The sequence below is a fragment of the Callorhinus ursinus genome, unplaced genomic scaffold (genome assembly GCF_003265705.2).
Source record: "Callorhinus ursinus isolate GAN/ISIS: 27379988/994484 unplaced genomic scaffold, GSC_fseal_2.0 scaffold4, whole genome shotgun sequence".
NCBI lineage: Eukaryota > Metazoa > Chordata > Mammalia > Carnivora > Otariidae > Callorhinus > Callorhinus ursinus.
Genome location: NW_027397066.1, coordinates 159,322,995 through 159,339,823, shown reverse-complemented (window position 1 = coordinate 159,339,823; position 16,829 = coordinate 159,322,995). Strand labels below are relative to the sequence as shown.

The 16,829-nt window shown below is 57.2% G+C and overlaps 1 protein-coding gene across 1 annotated transcript; it reads right to left on the bottom strand.

Moving 5' to 3' along the window:
* Positions 1-5,146: 5,146 nt before the first annotated feature.
* PHYHIP (phytanoyl-CoA 2-hydroxylase interacting protein) lies at positions 5,147-16,829 on the bottom strand. Its single transcript, XM_025873911.2, has 5 exons — positions 16,540-16,829; positions 12,597-12,790; positions 11,200-11,374; positions 8,937-9,054; positions 5,147-7,253 (listed from the first exon to the last, which is right to left on the bottom strand). The coding sequence occupies exons 2-5, from the start codon at positions 12,759-12,761 to the stop codon at positions 6,719-6,721; spliced, it is 993 nt and encodes a 330-aa protein (XP_025729696.1). The 5' UTR covers positions 12,762-12,790; positions 16,540-16,829; the 3' UTR covers positions 5,147-6,718.

Genomic DNA, 16,829 nt, shown 5'->3' with positions numbered 1-16,829 from the left:
TGGGACATGAGGGGGTGTGGGGGGTGGGCATCTCATTCCAGATGTGCAGGCTTGCTGTGTCTGGGACCGGCCCACAGCTGGGACACCGGGCCTCGCTGGCTGCCCTTCCATCCCTCGATTCCAGGACCCCTGAGGGTGTGATTTCACACTCGGGCACACATGAACACAGCCGCCTTGCGCACTTCAGCCTGTAGGCATACAGTGTGCACGCGGTGCTCATAGCCCTCCCACACAACGTGAGGAGTGGAACATTCTGTAAAGAGGCTGTTTGGGGGCGGGGAGGGGGAGGTATGTAAAAGGGGCTAGGCATGTTGTCTGTCCAGCTGGTGTCCACCTGGGTTTTCTGTCTCTGTCCAGAGAAAGGGGTGGGTGGGCTGGAGTGTGTCCCCGGGGAGCCCACCAGAAGCCAGAAAACTGGCATCAGCCTGAACAGATCCATGAACTGGCCCTGAAACTCTGCCTTCCTGAAGGTCAAACACTGAGTGCTGGCCCCCTGCGGGTCCTTCTCTTCCCATGCAGACAAGAGCCAGACACTCAGCAGCCACTGAGCAAACATTCCAGCTCTGGCCCCCTCTCCCAAGGCTGTGTCTCGGCGGGCCTCCTCCTTCCTGCCGTGGCCTTCTCCCTCCCCAGCCAGCAGTGAGGCCCAGACCTGATTCCCAGAGGCCAGGAGGAGAGAAGTCACATCCCTGCTCCCTCCATTCAGACGAGCCTCTCTCTCCCCTTTCTCTTCATGGATCTCAAGGGGCAAGAAAGCAGAGAGAGGACCTGGGTTCTTCGGCCTGGGCTGGCCACTCCCCTATTTCAGAGAGGGCCAGGCATCCTGCTCCCAGCCCTGGGGCTCCCTGAGATCCTTCAGTGGGTCTGTAGGTCTTTTACCGGCCTCAAGCCTCTCCCTATTGCAGAGGCCCGTGTTGGGCCAGATGCTCTCTGGACTGTGGGAGGGGACCTACCCCCAGGCAGCAGCATGGCATGGTGCACCCCAGACGGGCCCTTTAAGCAGAATGCAGTAGTAGAAACCAGACACATTGCTGGCATCCGATGTGCAGGCAGGACCCTTTCCTTCCAGGAAGCCGGCCTGCTCCCACTGTCAGGCTGCGGCTCTCTCGTCCAGTCCTGACGGCAGATGAGCCCGGGAGGTCCTGCAAGGGAGGGGGTGATGGGCTGAAGGGTTACCGCCTATTGTTCCAGTGAGGTCACAGGCTGTGATGTCATAGCCACCGCTCCCTGCCCCCACCTCCTCTGACCTCAGTGCTCCGGACAGCCTGGAGGCCCTGAGCGGGACGGAAAGGCCCCCAGACCGTTGGAGCTGCCTGGGCATCTCACCCGGACACTTGGCCAATCGACCTGGCATCAGCTCCTCCACAGCAGAATTTGTAGTCAGTGCTCACAGCTCTCCCACCAGCCCTCCACGTCCTGAAGCTCAGAGGCCCATACTCCCAGTTCACGAGCCATACGTCCAGAAGGAGCCAGGATCCTAACCCCATCCAGACTTAAGGGTTCCAGCCCACAGAGAGTAGCCGGTCCTCCACTCTGTGAACAGCAATGCCACAGCCAGAGGCAGCTCATGCGGCCACCCCAGGCCCCTGTCCCAAGACTCCATCACCACCATAGACTCAGACCCCTCTAATGACGCAGGGACCGTGCTGGTGCGCCTTCCCTGTCTGCTCTGGGCCCATCTTCAGAGGCTGCCTCTGGGTGGTGGAGGCTGCTCAGGAGCTGGGTGCAGGCCACTGATACATACATATTCCAGAACTTAATCAATGCATGTGCTCTCAGAACCCCACCCACCCTCACCTTCGGGCTGCTTCAGGGTTCTAGATTAGACCAGCTCCAGGGCAGCGCTGCCCAGCAGCTCAGCTGACTCCATGTCAGAGGAAGGTACCCTTGCTCCTACAACTGTCTGCAAGTCCCTGAGGGCCCTCTTGGTCCTGAGGGCATGGCCAGGAATAGAAAAGCCGGGATGGACCTGCCCCTGACTGTGCTCCCAGCTCGAGCGAGATTAGTGCACACCCTGGAGCTTCAGATTCCTGCCTCTGGGAGCACCTTTGTAGCCCGCAGAGGCGGGGACAACAGCATCAGCCTGGCAGTCAGGAGACGTGGCTCTGCCATCCTTTGTCCAGTGGTGCTGGCCAGCTGCCTCCTCCCTGGGCCTCTGCTCCCCAAGCCTCTCCCCTGTCCTCGGCAACCCTTCCTGCCACAGCTGAGGTGGACAAGAAAACCCAGCGTCTAGTCTCCAAGCAGCCAGAGGGCGGGGTTCCTCACCATAAGGGGGGGGCGGATCTTCTAGGGCCAAGTGTGGCTCCACTATAGTAGGAGGAAAGTCACATGCCCTGCACCACCACTTTCCTCCTTCTCTTTACCCCTTTTCCCTTCCCCTTCCCCTCCCCCTCCCCCATCTGCTTCTGTGTCATGAAAAGTTCAAAAGCTTGCATGCAAACATAGCCGGTTTCAAACACAAGCTCTACCATCTGGTGGCTGTGTGCCCCTGGGTGAGTCATTTAACATCTCTGAGCCTCAGTTTCTTCATCTAGACGGGGGAATGACAACACATTCAGGGTTGCAAGGAAGCAATGAGATACCCTTTGAGGAAATCCTGATACAGTGCCTGCAAATAGGAGGCTCTCCATAAATGGGCCTTCTTTTCCTTTCCTTTGCCAGACAGTTTTCCAGTTCCTGGACTACTCTCTTTCTATGCAAAAAGGAAACTTCTGGGTACACTAGTTTCCAGTTGAGCATTATTTGCTGAGGGCAGAAGGATTCCTGCCAGAGAAGGCCATGCTTAGCCCACAGCAAGGCGGGGCTTGTGGGGCAGCAGGAGACATTTCTGGCTAGCTGGTAGCCTTTCTGGGCACCTCCCAAGTCACACCCTGTGCTTGACTGTCCCTATACACAGGGCTGATTCTAGAATCCGTGAAAAGATTTGCTGCTCCAGTTTGCAAAAATAGTAGTGTCTGACTTGGGGAGCGGGGAGAGGGCAGCCAGATGTTTTCTCCGGAGAGCCACGAGGCCCCCCAACTCAGCCTCCTACTGACCAGCCTGCTTCTCCTGCTCCAGCCTCCTCCCAGTCCCACACCCTCCCCTCCCCCATCTCAGGAACATCTGGTTCCAATCTCCTCCAGATGCTGTGGCCAAGCTGTTTTATGGCCAATCACCTCAGCTCAGCTTCCTGAAGGCCTCCCTCCATCTGGGGGAATGGTCCCTCCTCATCCCTTTCCTTGGGACCCCAGCCACCTTCTTTCCTAACATGGAGAAGAGACACATACCAAAACCATACAAAACTGTGAGGGTCCTCAGAGCTGGCTCCTCCCCACCCACTACTCTGGGGAGACTGTCATCCATCCAAGATGAAAAGAAAGATGCTGGCCCAGTAGGGAAGGAATGGGCAGAGCAGAGAGACAGAGACAGACAGTTGGGGGCTTGAGGGCACGTAGCCACGTGTATGTGTTGGGTGTGTCTGTGTATTGGTGCCCACACGGCAGAACACCCCGCTTGTAACCTGGAGGCACCCCTTGGTGGCCACTGCCTCATTTTTTCTCCCTGACTGCATTGGAGCAGGGCTAACTCGGGGCCCCTCAGCTGGATGGTGGCAGCTACAGTCCAGGGTTGTCCCTCACTTTGTGGCTCTCTGTGGCAGCCATGTGTGTCTTCTAAATCCAGTCTAGGGAGGTGGGGTGTGTGTGTGTGTGTGTGTGTGTGTGTGTGTGTGTGCGCGCGCGCGCACTTGCACATAGACCTCTCTCCCTCCACCAGGTCAGATTAGAGGGACAGGGGCCAGAAAGGACCTCAGGGCAGATTCCAGCCAGTGCCCTGACCCAGCTCTGACAAGCGCCTCCAGCAACCGGAGAGCAGAGCAGAGCGGCCATCTGGAGAGAGCAATGAGAAGCAGGCTCTCTGGGGAAACCTGCGTGTGGCCCCTCCCCAACCTCCCCTCAGTACGCTGCCTTCATCCCCCACTAAAGAGGACACTGGGAGCCAATCTTTCCCTAAGAAACTCAGAGGGTTCACAAAAGGAAGACTGAAGCCTGCACCTCTGAAGGATTCTGAAAACCCCTCTGGCGTGGGGTGGGGGTCTCCTGACCAGAGGAGGGAAGGATGGGCCCTGAAGATCATTCCCCGTCTGTGGAATTCTGGACACCCAGTGCTGCCCACTACTCCTTTAAAAGAAGGCTCCTTGGCATTTGTGACTCCACAGCCCCCCCTGGTGTTATTCAGGATCAAGGTGCAGCCTTGGTCAGCCAGGAGAGATGTAGAGGGGAGACCCTTGAGAGGGCCAAGTGCTGAGACCAGCCTTCCCATGTCTTACCGCTCGGGCGGCTCCTGGCAGACACTAGGGGAGACAGGACAGTGGAATGGGAAGATTCCAGCTTCTGAATCCAATCCAGGCACTGTTGCCTACCAGCTGTAAGACATGTGCAAGCCTTTTATTTAACTTTTTTGTGCCTCAATTTCTTCATCTGTTAAATAGGAATACTATGGCGGAGGGCCATTGTGAAGACTACATAAGCTGATGTGTGTGAAAGCACCTGGCCAAATGCCTGGCCCATAGTAGGCCCTCAGGAAGCGGTCGTTTGCCCTTCAGCTTTCCCCTAGCCCAAGGAGGCTGTGCCCCAAGCTCTGGATGACACATGTTCATTTGGTCCTGAGCCAGGCAGTGTCAGTGAGGTGACTCTAATTTTTCTGGAACTTTTCTACTCCAGCAGATCATTTTAATAAGTCCATAATAATAGACGCAGAGGTGACTCAGATCTGCAAATGAGGAGCCCTGCTGGGGAGGGGAGAGTTGGGCTCTGGGCAAGGGAAATTTAGGAGTATCTGGGTCTGACGCAGTGGCAGGCTGTCGCATTGGGAAGGGCTCCAAACAGCGGACCTTGCTAAGGTCTTCAGATTGCCACAGGTTCCCCTCTCATAAGGCCTCAGTTTCCCCTTCCGCAAAGTGCAGGGTAGCACCAAAAGACCTCCAAAGTCCCTTCTAAGCTAGAGATACGGCTCCACTTTCTGAGCCCTGCCTCCCACAGCAAGATTTGGAGCACCCTTGGAGACAGTTCCAGATGTCTTGTCCTGGGGGACATCCCCAGTTGAGTTCCTCTGTCATTGTACAACTTGCCTACCCCCACCCCTCCCAGAGCTCAAAGAGAGTCGGGGCTCTCAGGCCATGGTGGTTTATTGATGCACGTCGCAAGCACAACACAGGCGGGTGTGCCCCCAGCTCAGGGCAGACACAGGGCCGGGGGAGAGCAGTGGGCCACCCCCCAGAGCAACGCAGTCAGCAGAGGGGGAAGAGGCCTGGGGGCCCATGTCCTCTCCTCCATGCTTCTCCCAGGGCCCCCAGACCTGCTCCGTGCCACAGAGACAGCTGACCACACCACTCCCTGTGGCTACACAAGAGGCGACCAGCTGTCCCACCTGCGCCCTTACTGAGATATGGCCTTGTTGGCCTTCTGGCCCCTTCTGTACTTCATCACGGGGATCTGGCTGTCACTGTGGGGGCTGCTGTCCTCTGCCTGACATCGCCTCCACCATCCCCTGAACAGCTAGCTGCCTCCATCCACACCTCCACCTGCCCCCCGACCTGGGGGTCCACCGTCACCACCCTCATGACCCGTACCAAAGTAAGAAATAGGCGAAAACGCTGGGAGGCTCAGGAAGCCGTCTCCAAGAACTCCCCAGGGAAGGGGTTCTCCGCCAACCGGCTGGCGGTGGGGAGCAGACGGTGCCGGTGGGCGGAGCGTGAGGTGCGGTGGCAGGGAAGCCACAGTCCAGATCACACGCAGACACGGTGCAGTCACGGCCCCGTGGCAGAGAGAGCGAGCAAAGCGCACAGTCAGGCAGGGTGCTGGGGCTCTTCGGAAAGCCCTCGATTCTAGTTCCACACTGGGTCCCCTCGGGGCAGGAGGCGGCCCCCTTCGGGCTAAGAAGGGTTACCTCTGGGTCTCAGGGGTCTCTGTCCCCCTCCTCGACCCCAGTGGCTGCCACTGCAGACCTCGGTGCTCTGAGCAACGGAGAAGGTACGCTGGGGTACACATCATCTCCAGAGGAGAAAGGAAAAGTCCCAACAGCCCGGAGCCCCCAAAGCCAGGAGGAAAAAGAGGGCCCCTTTCTAGAGGGCAGGTGGAGAAGGGGAGGGACAGCTCTCCCCATGCAGGAAGAGGGTGCTGGGGGGTCAGAGCGGTGCAGGAGACTATGTATAAAGGGAAAGGGCCAGGCCTGGAGTCGGAAGCCCCCGCCCCGGGCCGGCACAGAGGGGAGGGGTATTCTGTGGTTGGCCCTGAGTGGGGTGGGCGGGGCTGGAGAGGAGCACCCGCGGCTCTCTGCAGCGCCTCTGGGGGCGGGCAAGGAACACGTGGGCTCTGGCCCGGGGAGGCTGCTCAGCGACAGCCCCCAGGCTGTAAGTTTCCATGAGGTGGAGGCTGGGATGAAGCAAGAAACAGCAGGACAGGGAAACCAGGAATGGGGAAATCTCCAGAAATCTACCCTCCTTCCACCAACCTACGGAGGCTAAGAAGCGTTACCAAGTCCACCAGGGGTGAATAGGCCACGCCTACCAAGGGGACACCCTCTGTTGCCTCTAATGCCACTGGGTGGGAAAGGGGAAGGCTGTGGCGTGGAGGGAGCTGGGGGGGGGGGCAGGGGAGAGAAAGCCAGCTCCCTGAACCTATGCCACCCATTGCCACCCTGCCTGTCATCTCTCCCTAGCCCCCCAGTTCCCCAGGAGTCCCTAGCGGCCCACACTGATGTTGCAGGTCTTGCAGCTGGGGTCTTTCTTGGCGTCAGCAGTGGATAGGCTCATAAGCTGGTGCCCGCTGATCTCCCCCAGGGTGCCCAGGGACAGGTCAACGGGCTCGGTATAGATGATCTCCAGGATGAGGTCCTGGGCATGGCGGAAGATCAGCTCCCCATCCTCCACGCTGCAGGTCAGGAACTTGTTGCAGGCAATGTCCAGGAGGGGCAGGCGGTCACGGCAGAAGCGGTCCCCCAGGGAGCCCTTAGGGGCCAGCACCAGGATGGCATAGTGGTAAGCTGTGTACATACAGTAGAAGTCCGCAAAGTAGAGGTTGGTGCTGGGGTTGAAAAGGCGCTGGGCAGGGATCTGGAAGCGCCAGCGACCGTAGGGGGAGTCCTGAGGAGGCTGGCCAGTGTTGAACTCTGTGTTGCAGCTGAAGAAGACCCCGTGGAGCATGCCGCTGGTTGGGGAGCCATGGCTGCCGCTGTTGTCCTTCAGGTAGGGCTGCAGCATGTTCCCGCAGTGGGTCCTACCCACCCCGGGGGAAAAATGCCAAAGGGAAGAGAAAATGCCGCTGGTTAGCTGGGCTGAGGCTTGGCTGCTGTGTGGGGTTGAGAAGGAAGCCAGCCGAGCTCCCAGCTCTCCCACCAGCTGCTGCCTCCATCGGTCGCAAATAGAACATTCCAGAACGTGAGAGCAGGGAGAGCCCTGGAGATGGACTGATGCAAGCCACTCCTTCACAGAGGAGAGGTCTGAACCTTCCACTCCCCATCTTAAAACCCTTTGATGGAGCTTTCATGAAAAGCAAGGCCATCAAGGTCTGGTCTTTCTGACCCCACCTCCCACCACCCCTACACCCACAAGTAACATTCTCCAGCCACACATGAACCCCCAACTTTCCTGCCTCTGTGCCTTTGCAGGGCTCTTCCCTCTGCCTGGACTGCCTTTCCCTGGACCTCTCTTCACCTGGCCCACCAAACTCCTAATCATCCTTCCAGGCCCGGCACAGGTGTCCCCTCCTCTCCAAAATCTTCGGGGAACATCAGGCACATTTGTATTCAACAAAACTTTGCCTGCTACGTGCAGGTACTGAATTTTACTCAACAATCACACGTACTTCTTACATTCCATCTGTCTGAACTGTCCCTCTGATAGACTCTGAGGTTTTCAAGAGGGGGGACTCTACCCTTTATTCATCTTTACATCCTGGCACATATGGGTGCTTTCTCTCTCTTGCGTGCTTGCTGAGAGAGGAGCTGGAACTGGGCCAGTGTGCTCACCACTCACCTGGCTGCCTCTCTTCTTTAGTACAAGAACCAAAGAGCCCACTAGCTCCCTGCCATGCTGGAGTAGGGTGGGAGCACCGCACCCCCAGTTGAATGCAATGACAAAGACAGTAAGACTAGCAGGTTGCCCTAGCCCAGCCTTAGAAGGACATGGACTTGGGGCGGTGTCAGCAGGCCTGGGGAGGGTGGGCAGCCCCCGACCCGGCTTCACCCTTGCCAGGTCCTGGATGTCCCAGGTGACTAGTGACCTACTGGCTCTCTGCGCCTCAGGCTCCCCATCTCTAGGCTGAGAGGGTTAGAACAGATCATCAATTGGATCAAATATTTTTGGACTACAGAGCCCCTCTCTTTCTTCCCCAAAAGATATTATACATCGGCAGTCAATAAGCAGTGCAACTGAAGCTGCTCCAGTTGACCGATAGATGTGGGGCCCACCGAGCCTCACCCTAATTTCCTCAACAACCCCTTAATACCCCCCTAAAATGCCCTGTGACACCTCCCTGGAGCCTCCAGCCTCCACAGCACACAGTTTGAAAACTAGGACCCTTCAGACACAGAATCCTCTCACCCTGTGCTCCCCTTACCATCTCCCTCTGGGACCCAGGGCCTGAACTGGAGAGACGGCTGACTCTTGGCATTAGAAGCCAGTGAAAGGAACTGTCCCAAAGGAGGAGCAAACCCAAGATCTTGTTCACCCAGGCCAGTTCACATGGTTCCCCCAAGCATCCCCATCCCGAGAGCCCTCTCCTTCCCTGGAGCCCAATCCCCAGCAGTGAGCCATCCCCCCAGAGCCGGCCTGTGATACTCCGTAGGAGGGTCTGGCAAAGACAAGGTGGGCGTGATGTCAGACAGCCACGGCTGTCTGGGCAAAGCAGAGTCAGGGGCGGAAGGCGAGACCCAGGCCCCTGCCAGGGGCCACGCCGTACCTGGCGTGCTGGAAGTACTCCTTGTGGTGGTTGCGGTAGAAGACGGAGAAGCGGAGCATACGGCCTGCGATCTGCTCGGCCTTCTCCTGCAGCTGGGCCAGGTGCTCCTTGGCATAATCTGCAAGAGTCCCGGCTGGTTAAGCCCAAGGCCAGGCTGGGTATCACAGCCTCATGCCCCCACACTCACCCACTGCACACAGAGTATGTCAGCCCACCTCCGTCCTCAGAGCAACAGGGGACACCAAACAGTCACAGCACCTTGGACCACATAGGAGCAAGCCAGGTGGCCCAGCTGGGAACATGGACAGCTGGATGCTGTTTGTCTTCATCACCCCTGCACTCTCATTGCCAGAGGCTCAGCTCTCTGAGTCAGAAAGGGATAGGGGCTGCCCAGTTAGACAGTCATGCCGGGGGCCCCAGGAGCTGTGATCCCTGGTTATCCTCATGTGAAGAAGACCAGCAAGCAAAACAAGGATTGAGAGGGGAGAATTTGAGGTCCCCTAGGGGGAGCCCCCCAAATCCAGCAGGTAGAAGGCCGTCCATACCACCCACACGGAAGCCAGTTGTCATTATAGGTAGGGGCTCACAAGGAGCCTCCTGATCACTGATATGAGTGGGTAGCCGGAGCAGGGTCAGAGGCAGTGACTGCTTCGGCACCCTGAGAGAAGCAGGGAAGGCTGGAGACAGGATGGTAGACCGGACACCTCCCAGGGCCAGGACCAGCCTCTGGGGCCCGGAGGCTCAGGCAAGGGCTGCTGCCAGCAAAGACAGGGCCTTTGTACAAATTAGAAAAAGGTGCCCTTTCCTCCTTGCTGATGCAGCCCTGGCCAGGGTGCTGGGTTTGGCAAGAGTAGTGGGGACTGGACTGCAGCCATCCGCAGCTCCCCAGTTTGAATTAAACTCCCACTAGGTGTGGAGTTCTGGGGTAAACCAAGAGGCTTTCCCCGCAAGGAGTGGGAGCACCTCCAGAGTGGGGTTTTGCAGCCGAGCTAAGAAAAAGCACTGCTCGGGAAAGAATGGCAACTCAAGGAGACTTAGGGCATGGGCCTTGGCAGAGGATGGAGCCAGCAGCCTCAGAGGCCCGGGGCTAGGAATGTTCCCTGCCCCTTCCCTGTGACAGAGAGAGATCTGGAGCAGTTCCCCCTGTGGACACCTAAAGAGTGGACTATTTGTGGGGCAGATCCTGGGTCATCCATTACCAGGTACACGTAAGCCTGGTGCTTGTTCATACTGGAATTTGCCAACTTAATTCTGCTAAGAGGGTTTGCAGGACCCCTAAGTAGGGGTCAGGTTCCCAGGCTAAGTGGAGGCTCAAGATGAGCAAATGGGATTATTATTAATATTACTTACTGACTGTCCTTTAACCGATGATGGATAAACAAAGTGTGGTCTATACATACAATGGGATATTATCGAGCCTTAAAAAGGAAGGACAGGGCGCCTGGGTGGCTCAGTCGGTTAAGCGACTGCCTTCAGCTCAGGTCATGATCCTGGAGTCCTGGGATCGAGTCCCGCATCAGGCTCCCTGTTCGGCAGGGAGTCTGCTTCTCCCTCTGACCCTCCCCCCTCTCATGTGCTTTCTATCTCTCTCAAATAAATAAATAAAATCTTTAAAAAAAAAAAAAAAGGAAGGACATTCTGACACATGCTCAGCATGGATGAACCTTGAGGACATGATGCCGAGTGAAATAACGGAACTAATGTTCCAGTCACAGAAGGACAAATGCTGCGTGATTCCCCTCGCAGGAGCTACCGAGAGGAGTCAAAGTTACAGAGACACAAAGTGAAATGGTGGTTGCCAGGGGCTGAAGTGAGGAGGAGAGCTGTTGTGTAGTGAGTGTAGAGTTTCAGTTTGGGAAGATGACAAAGTTCTGGAGATTGGTTGCACAACCACTGTGAACGTACTTAATACTACTGACCCATACGCTTAACTGGTTAAAATGGGAAACTGTGTTATGGGTATTTTACCACGATTCAAAAACAGCATGCTTGCCCCGAGCCCGAAAAGGAAGTGCATCCCTGTTCGGAAGCGGTATTGGCAGCCCAACTAGCAGTGATGACGTCTGCCCCCCCCCCTCCCGCCGTGTCAGACTGCGGGCTTGGCGGGGGCGGGGGCGGGTCTCATTGGGGTGCCTCCCTGATGGCTGAAGCATGGTGCCCACGTTCAGCAGGTGCTCATAAGCGTCTGCTGGATTAAGACGCATCCCCCTCCCGACCCTAACTAAGACCGATGTGTCAAAGCAGCAAGAGAGCACGGCCTCACCCCCGGTGCAGAACTCAACCGTCTCGCTCCAGCCGGACACCAGGTACTCCCCGTCACTCTGCTTCACGGCCGTCTGCACGGCCACGCTGTACTCTGTGCGGGGGCTCAGGAACCAGTGGCCTCTTACTGTCATGGGCAGTGGCACGGCCTTGGCCACAAGCTTGGTGGGGACATCCTGAGAAATGGGATGCAGAGAGCCAAGAGTCAAACTGGGGGTCGCACCCAATCTTGGCATTCCGCCAGACCTCACGCTCCCCAGATGGCCCCTAGGCTGCCCAAGGAGGGCCAAAATCTCAGAGATTCAATGGCTCGGCGCCCTGGCCACCATTTTCCTGCAGAAGCAAGCAGTGGCCGTTGGGAAGGCCATACAGATACCCCCCAGCCTCCACCCCTCCGTAACGCCCCCTGATGCCCGTTCTCTTGGGAATTAAGGAGAAAGGCCACGGGGGTGGAGGCCGAAAAGTTGAGGGCGGCGAGACCTCCGTTTTTGAGGGAGACTTCGAGAGCTCTGCACACTGCAGTGCCGTCTCCACGGCAACGGCAAATGCCGAGAGCCAGGGAGGAAGGGAAAATATGCCTTATTCTTTGGGGGGGGAGGGTTAAGGGGGTGGTGTTGAACATTCACGTCACCGTGGCAACTGGCCTGCCAAAAGACACCCAGATCGGGAGAACCAGTTCCAAAGAGAGAGAGGGTGAGCAACCCACATGATGCAGTCGTCGTGGGAACCAGCTCCTTCCCACCTCACTCTTCCCCCTTCCTCTCTGCCAGCTTGAGGAGATGGGAGCCTTCTTCCCACCCACCCCCTCCCCGGCTTTAACCCAGGGAAAGGACACCCCAGCCAGCAGAGGACTCTCCCATGCTGCTTTCCTAAACCCAGCCACCTGTAGGCCAGAGAGCCAGGGGCAGAGAGGATCGCGGCGGCCCAAGAGGGGTCAGTGAGGACCAAGCAAAGGGCCCCAGCCCTCCCATGGCCCACGTTGCCCACACAGTCAACAACAAAGCTGCTTCCTGAGTCAGGGGCTTTGTCATACCCTGAGACGCCAGCCCCCGGTGTGATGTCTGTGGCCCCCCTCAGGTTTTCCCTCCCCGTCTGAAGCCCCAGTCATGATGCCAATAATGGCGTTCACGGGGGCTGGGCCCCAAGCCAGACACCACGCAAACATTACCTCACTGAAGCCTCTCACAAGCCTGCGGGGGCTGGCATTATTATACCCTTTTTACCTAACTTGGGCTCAGTGAGGCTGAATAACTTTCCTAAGATTACACTGGGAGAAGAGCCTGGGTTTGAACCAGGCCTGTCAGACTCCCAACCATCACCCACCGGCAAGCGCTCCATTACCCTGCCTCCTTCAAGGAAGAGTGTGAGCAACGGGCCCTCTGCGCACCCTCCACTCACCCGGTGCTTGAACTTGTTGGAGTTCTTGTTCTCCTTCTTGTTAAGGTCAATGAAGTAATGGGTGACCCTCTCCAGGTCACTGTTCTCCATGGCCCAGGAGATGCGGAAGGAGTCACAGGTGATGTTGTTGACCTCGATGCTGTGGGGCGTGGACAGCAGCTCCATGCTCCCCTCTGGCTTGGCTCCTGTGGGGACTGAGGGGAGAGGAAGCAGTAGCCCCTTCCTCCCCACCAGAGTTTTCTGGAATGTCTTGCTCCCAACATCCCTTGCAAATTGGAACCTTGGGAATCCACTGACCGCACCTGCCTCATCAAATCAGATGGGAAGAGTGCATGGGAAGATGGAGGGGCAGGACCAAGGGTGGGATGGGGTATCCCCCCTCGGGGGGCTCTTGGCTCTCCTCAGAGGGGTCTGCAGAACAGACGGCACCTGACAGGTGGCAGAGGCAGTGGGAATGCTGCAAACGCCGGGCAGGACAGATTCGCAGCAGATGGAGCCGAGGAGGGGGGCCCTCAGCCAGCAGGCGTGAAAAGAGGAAGGGGTGGGGGTGGAGAGAACTGTATGAGGCGGGGTAGGAGAGATAGGAAGCACCCACTGAGGAGACCCGTGTGAGGGTTGAGGCGGGCAGAGGGCCCTGGCAGCCAAGAGGCCAAGGGTGCCGGGTCGCTCAGGCTCAGGCCTCCCTCCTCCCTCGGGGTGACTCAGGGAGGGTCACCAAGACCAAGGCTGGGAGTCCAAGCGCCACAGAGATGCACGTGGATACGCCAGTGGTGGGAGGGGGCAGTATGGGCCACAGCTCTTCTTCCACCCCTAACTTTGCAACTATCACTCTTTCCTTTCAGCTGATCCTCTGTTTCTTGACTCGTTTGAATAATTCATTTTGCCTTTGACATCTACGACAGGCCGATATGTGGCCATAATCGCCCAAGCATCATCCCATGCAAGCCTCGCCATAGGTAGGTACTTTTATTATCCCCATTTTACAGATGAGTTCACTGAGGTTGGGGCGATACCGAGATGTCAGAGGTCATGCAGCTATAAAGTGATTTGAACTCACATCTGACTCCAGAGCCCAAACTCCTTTTTTTTTTTAAGATCTTTTTTATTTATTTGACACAGAGAGACACAGCGAGAGAGGGACCACAAGCAGGGGGAGTGTGAGAGGGAGAAGCAGGCTTCCCGCCGAGCAGGGAGCCCGATGCGGGGCTCGATCCCAGGACCCTGGGATCGTGACCTAAGCCGAAGGCAGACACTTAACCACTGAGCCACCCAGGCGCCCCCAGAGCCCAAACTCTTTATCATTAAGCAAAGGCTGTATCCGCACACGCGAGTGTGTGTGATACGTGTGTGACATGTGTATATGCGTAGGTGCGCGTGGTTTTACTGTTATTTATTTTACTTCCTTCTATCCTTCCCTTTCCAGGAGCTACATTTTCTCTCACCTTCCTCTTTTCTCACCCCTTCGCGTCCACCCGGGCTGCTTTTCCAAGTATGAAAGGACCACACCCCTGGCAGTCACCTGTGCTTTAGCTAGGAGGAGCCGACCCTGGCCTTGATTGTGGCCTGGCTCTGGGGAACAGGGTGGGAAGAGAGAGGGGGTGGGAGAGGGCGGGACTGTCTCTGGGACAAGAACACGAACGTGGGTTGGACTTGCTCCCGGGCGTTTGCTTAGTGCCCAGGGGAGCTCGCGGTTTCCCGGTTCCTTCTCAAGCCCCGTCCCAGCACACCTCAGCTTTCTGGAATGCTGTTTCCTTTTCTCCCCTTTCTGCTTCTGCTCCTCTCTTTGCCCAGGCGCTAAGGGTGAGGGTACCTTGTGCCTTCGAAAGCAGGTACTTCTATTTATAGCTTCCAGAAGATCCAACCCACACTTGCCTGTCAGTTAAGCCTGTTGTGGAGCCTGGTATCTCTAAATTCATCCGTGGGCTGCCTGAGTGGCAGGCACAGGGAGAAGGATATGGGTGATGGCCTTTACCTGTTCCAGGGTGCTCCCTGAGCCCGTGTTTCATTTTGGCTTCCTACCCTAAATTATGAGCCTGCCTGTCGTGAAATTTAGCCAAATGTCCGTGGCTTGTGCGCAGGGAATCCTATGGTAAACAAGCATGGGGGTGCTACCAGGTCCATCCCAAAATAAAGCAAAATAGGATTGGGAAACAACTGTATGGTAATAAACCAGTTTATAATTCATGGGGACAGATGTGGAGACTGGGGGAGTTGCCATCCTCTGGGGTCCCAGTGAGGAGCTCCCCAGGGAGATATACACATGCACCCACATGCACACACACACGCACCAACACAACACACCAACACAGACACACTCCCACCCCAGAGAGGGCCTGAGTGACCACCTCCCACCCACAGCAGATTCAATCTATGCCTACCCCACAGGTGGGCACCTATTACTGCCTCAGTACTCCTCTCCTCAGACTCTCCCCAGAGACAGGGGCAGCCATGTTGGGGGGGCTCCCTAGGACCTGGCTCATCCTTTCCTTTCTACAGTTCTAGAAGAGCTAAGATGACTCCCCCATGCTAGCTTGGGAGAGTGGCCGTGAGTGACACTTGGGAGAAGAGCAATGCCAGGGTGGACCAAGGGTGGGTGTGAGCCCCAGTTCTCCAAGTCCATGACTGGGGAAGGTCAGGGTGTGAGGGACAGGTTGAGACAGCACCTGAGAAACACCCGCACTGCCAAGACAAGCACTTACACACCCACACACAGGCAGGAACATGAGTGCACACGCATACGCACACATACACACATGCACCAAATGTGCCCACCCACACCCGCCACACAAGGGCTGCACGCATCTCCTCAGACATTCTCGGTCTCGCGCACTCACCTGCGCACTCAGGTGCCTCCACCCCCTTCCACATTCTAAGAATGTCCCACAGTTTTCCCGCTACAAGCTGTCACCTCCACACAGACCCACACATGTTGGAGTCCAGAGGCTCACGCACACACATATGCACGCACACCTTCTCGCAAAGCCATATTTGGGGAAGAAAAGAAAGCCACGGGCACCAACATGCACGTGTGCTACCTCCACAGAAGGCATGCGACCCATATGCCGGCTTGCACACGCATGTACACTCACACACACGTCAACTCAACCCCTGCCCAGATTCTGGTATTATCTCTCAAATCTTCTCCAGGCTCGAAGACCCAGACTTTGAAAACATGGTTTGTCCCTAGCCACCCTCTGCCAGCCCTGATCCTCCACATGCCGACAGGTCTGCTCACCTACATGGGTCTGCGCACAGACAGTGGCTTCTGCCCACACTCTCCACCTACCTACCCCTTTCTGCTCTGGAGTTGCCCCTCCCGACATAGAAATCCTTTGGTTACATGCACTCCCTCCCTCAACATGTACTCCCACACCCGTGACAAGTGATATGTCCACCCCATAAATATACTGCCTCACACTGCCCCCACCCACATAACCCAGAGGGTACTCAGATAAGTGATCCCCCCACACACGTAGCTCACGTGTACAAGAAACATATGTCCCTAAACATGCCACCCAGCAGTGGAAACCCACACAAGAGCCTAAGTGTGTGCATACAGAACTGTCTACGCAAGCAAACCTCCAGGGTCCTCGCAAGCATGCATACATGCCGTACACACCGATACCCCTTGCCCATGCCCCTCCAGAAAAGCCACCCACAAGCCGGGGGGGAATCTTCCCCCACCCCACTCTCCCTGTTGGCATCGCTGACTGCAGCAGAATGGTCACGGGGTGACTAACTGTGGTGCCCCTGGGGACGGGACCCAGCTGTTAATCCCTTTGCCAAGGCCCTGGGGGACAGGGGACAAGGTCGTTGGCCCTGGCAATCCAGGTGGGCACCGTGGGCAGTGGCAGGCCCCTGGTGCCCCCAGCTCCTAGCCCCTTGCCCCCTCAGTCCCTCTCAGAATTGACAGCGGGATGCTCTGGGGAGGAAGGGCACTCACCTGGCTCCACGGGGCTCTGCAGAGGAAGACCTGGAAGGGAGGGAAGGGAGAGCCCTCTGTGTGGACGTGCTCTTCCCAGGGAGAGGGGCAGCAGCGACACTGGGGTCACAGGCAGCGGCGCTCGCTCGCTCCTCCCGCTCCTCTCGAGGCTGCCAAAGAGGCTTCTTCCATGCCCCGCAGGCAGCTCCTGCCTGGCTCTGCAGCACACGGCTACTGCCCCCAGAGAGGCGATCTTCCCAGCTGAGCGCAAGGAGAGGCAAGAGCGAAATCACAGCAGCGTGGAGGAGAGC

Coding starts and splice junctions, on each gene's coding strand:
- PHYHIP (XM_025873911.2), bottom strand. CDS start 12,761: ATGGAGCTGCTGTCCACGCCCCACAGCATCGAGGTCAACAACATCACC. Junction 11,375..12,596: donor CCAACAAGTTCAAGCACCGG/GTGAGTGGAGGG, acceptor CCCATTTCTCAG/GATGTCCCCACCAAGCTTGT. Junction 7,254..8,936: donor GAGTACTTCCAGCACGCCAG/GTACGGCGTGGC, acceptor CGGGGTGGGTAG/GACCCACTGCGGGAACATGC.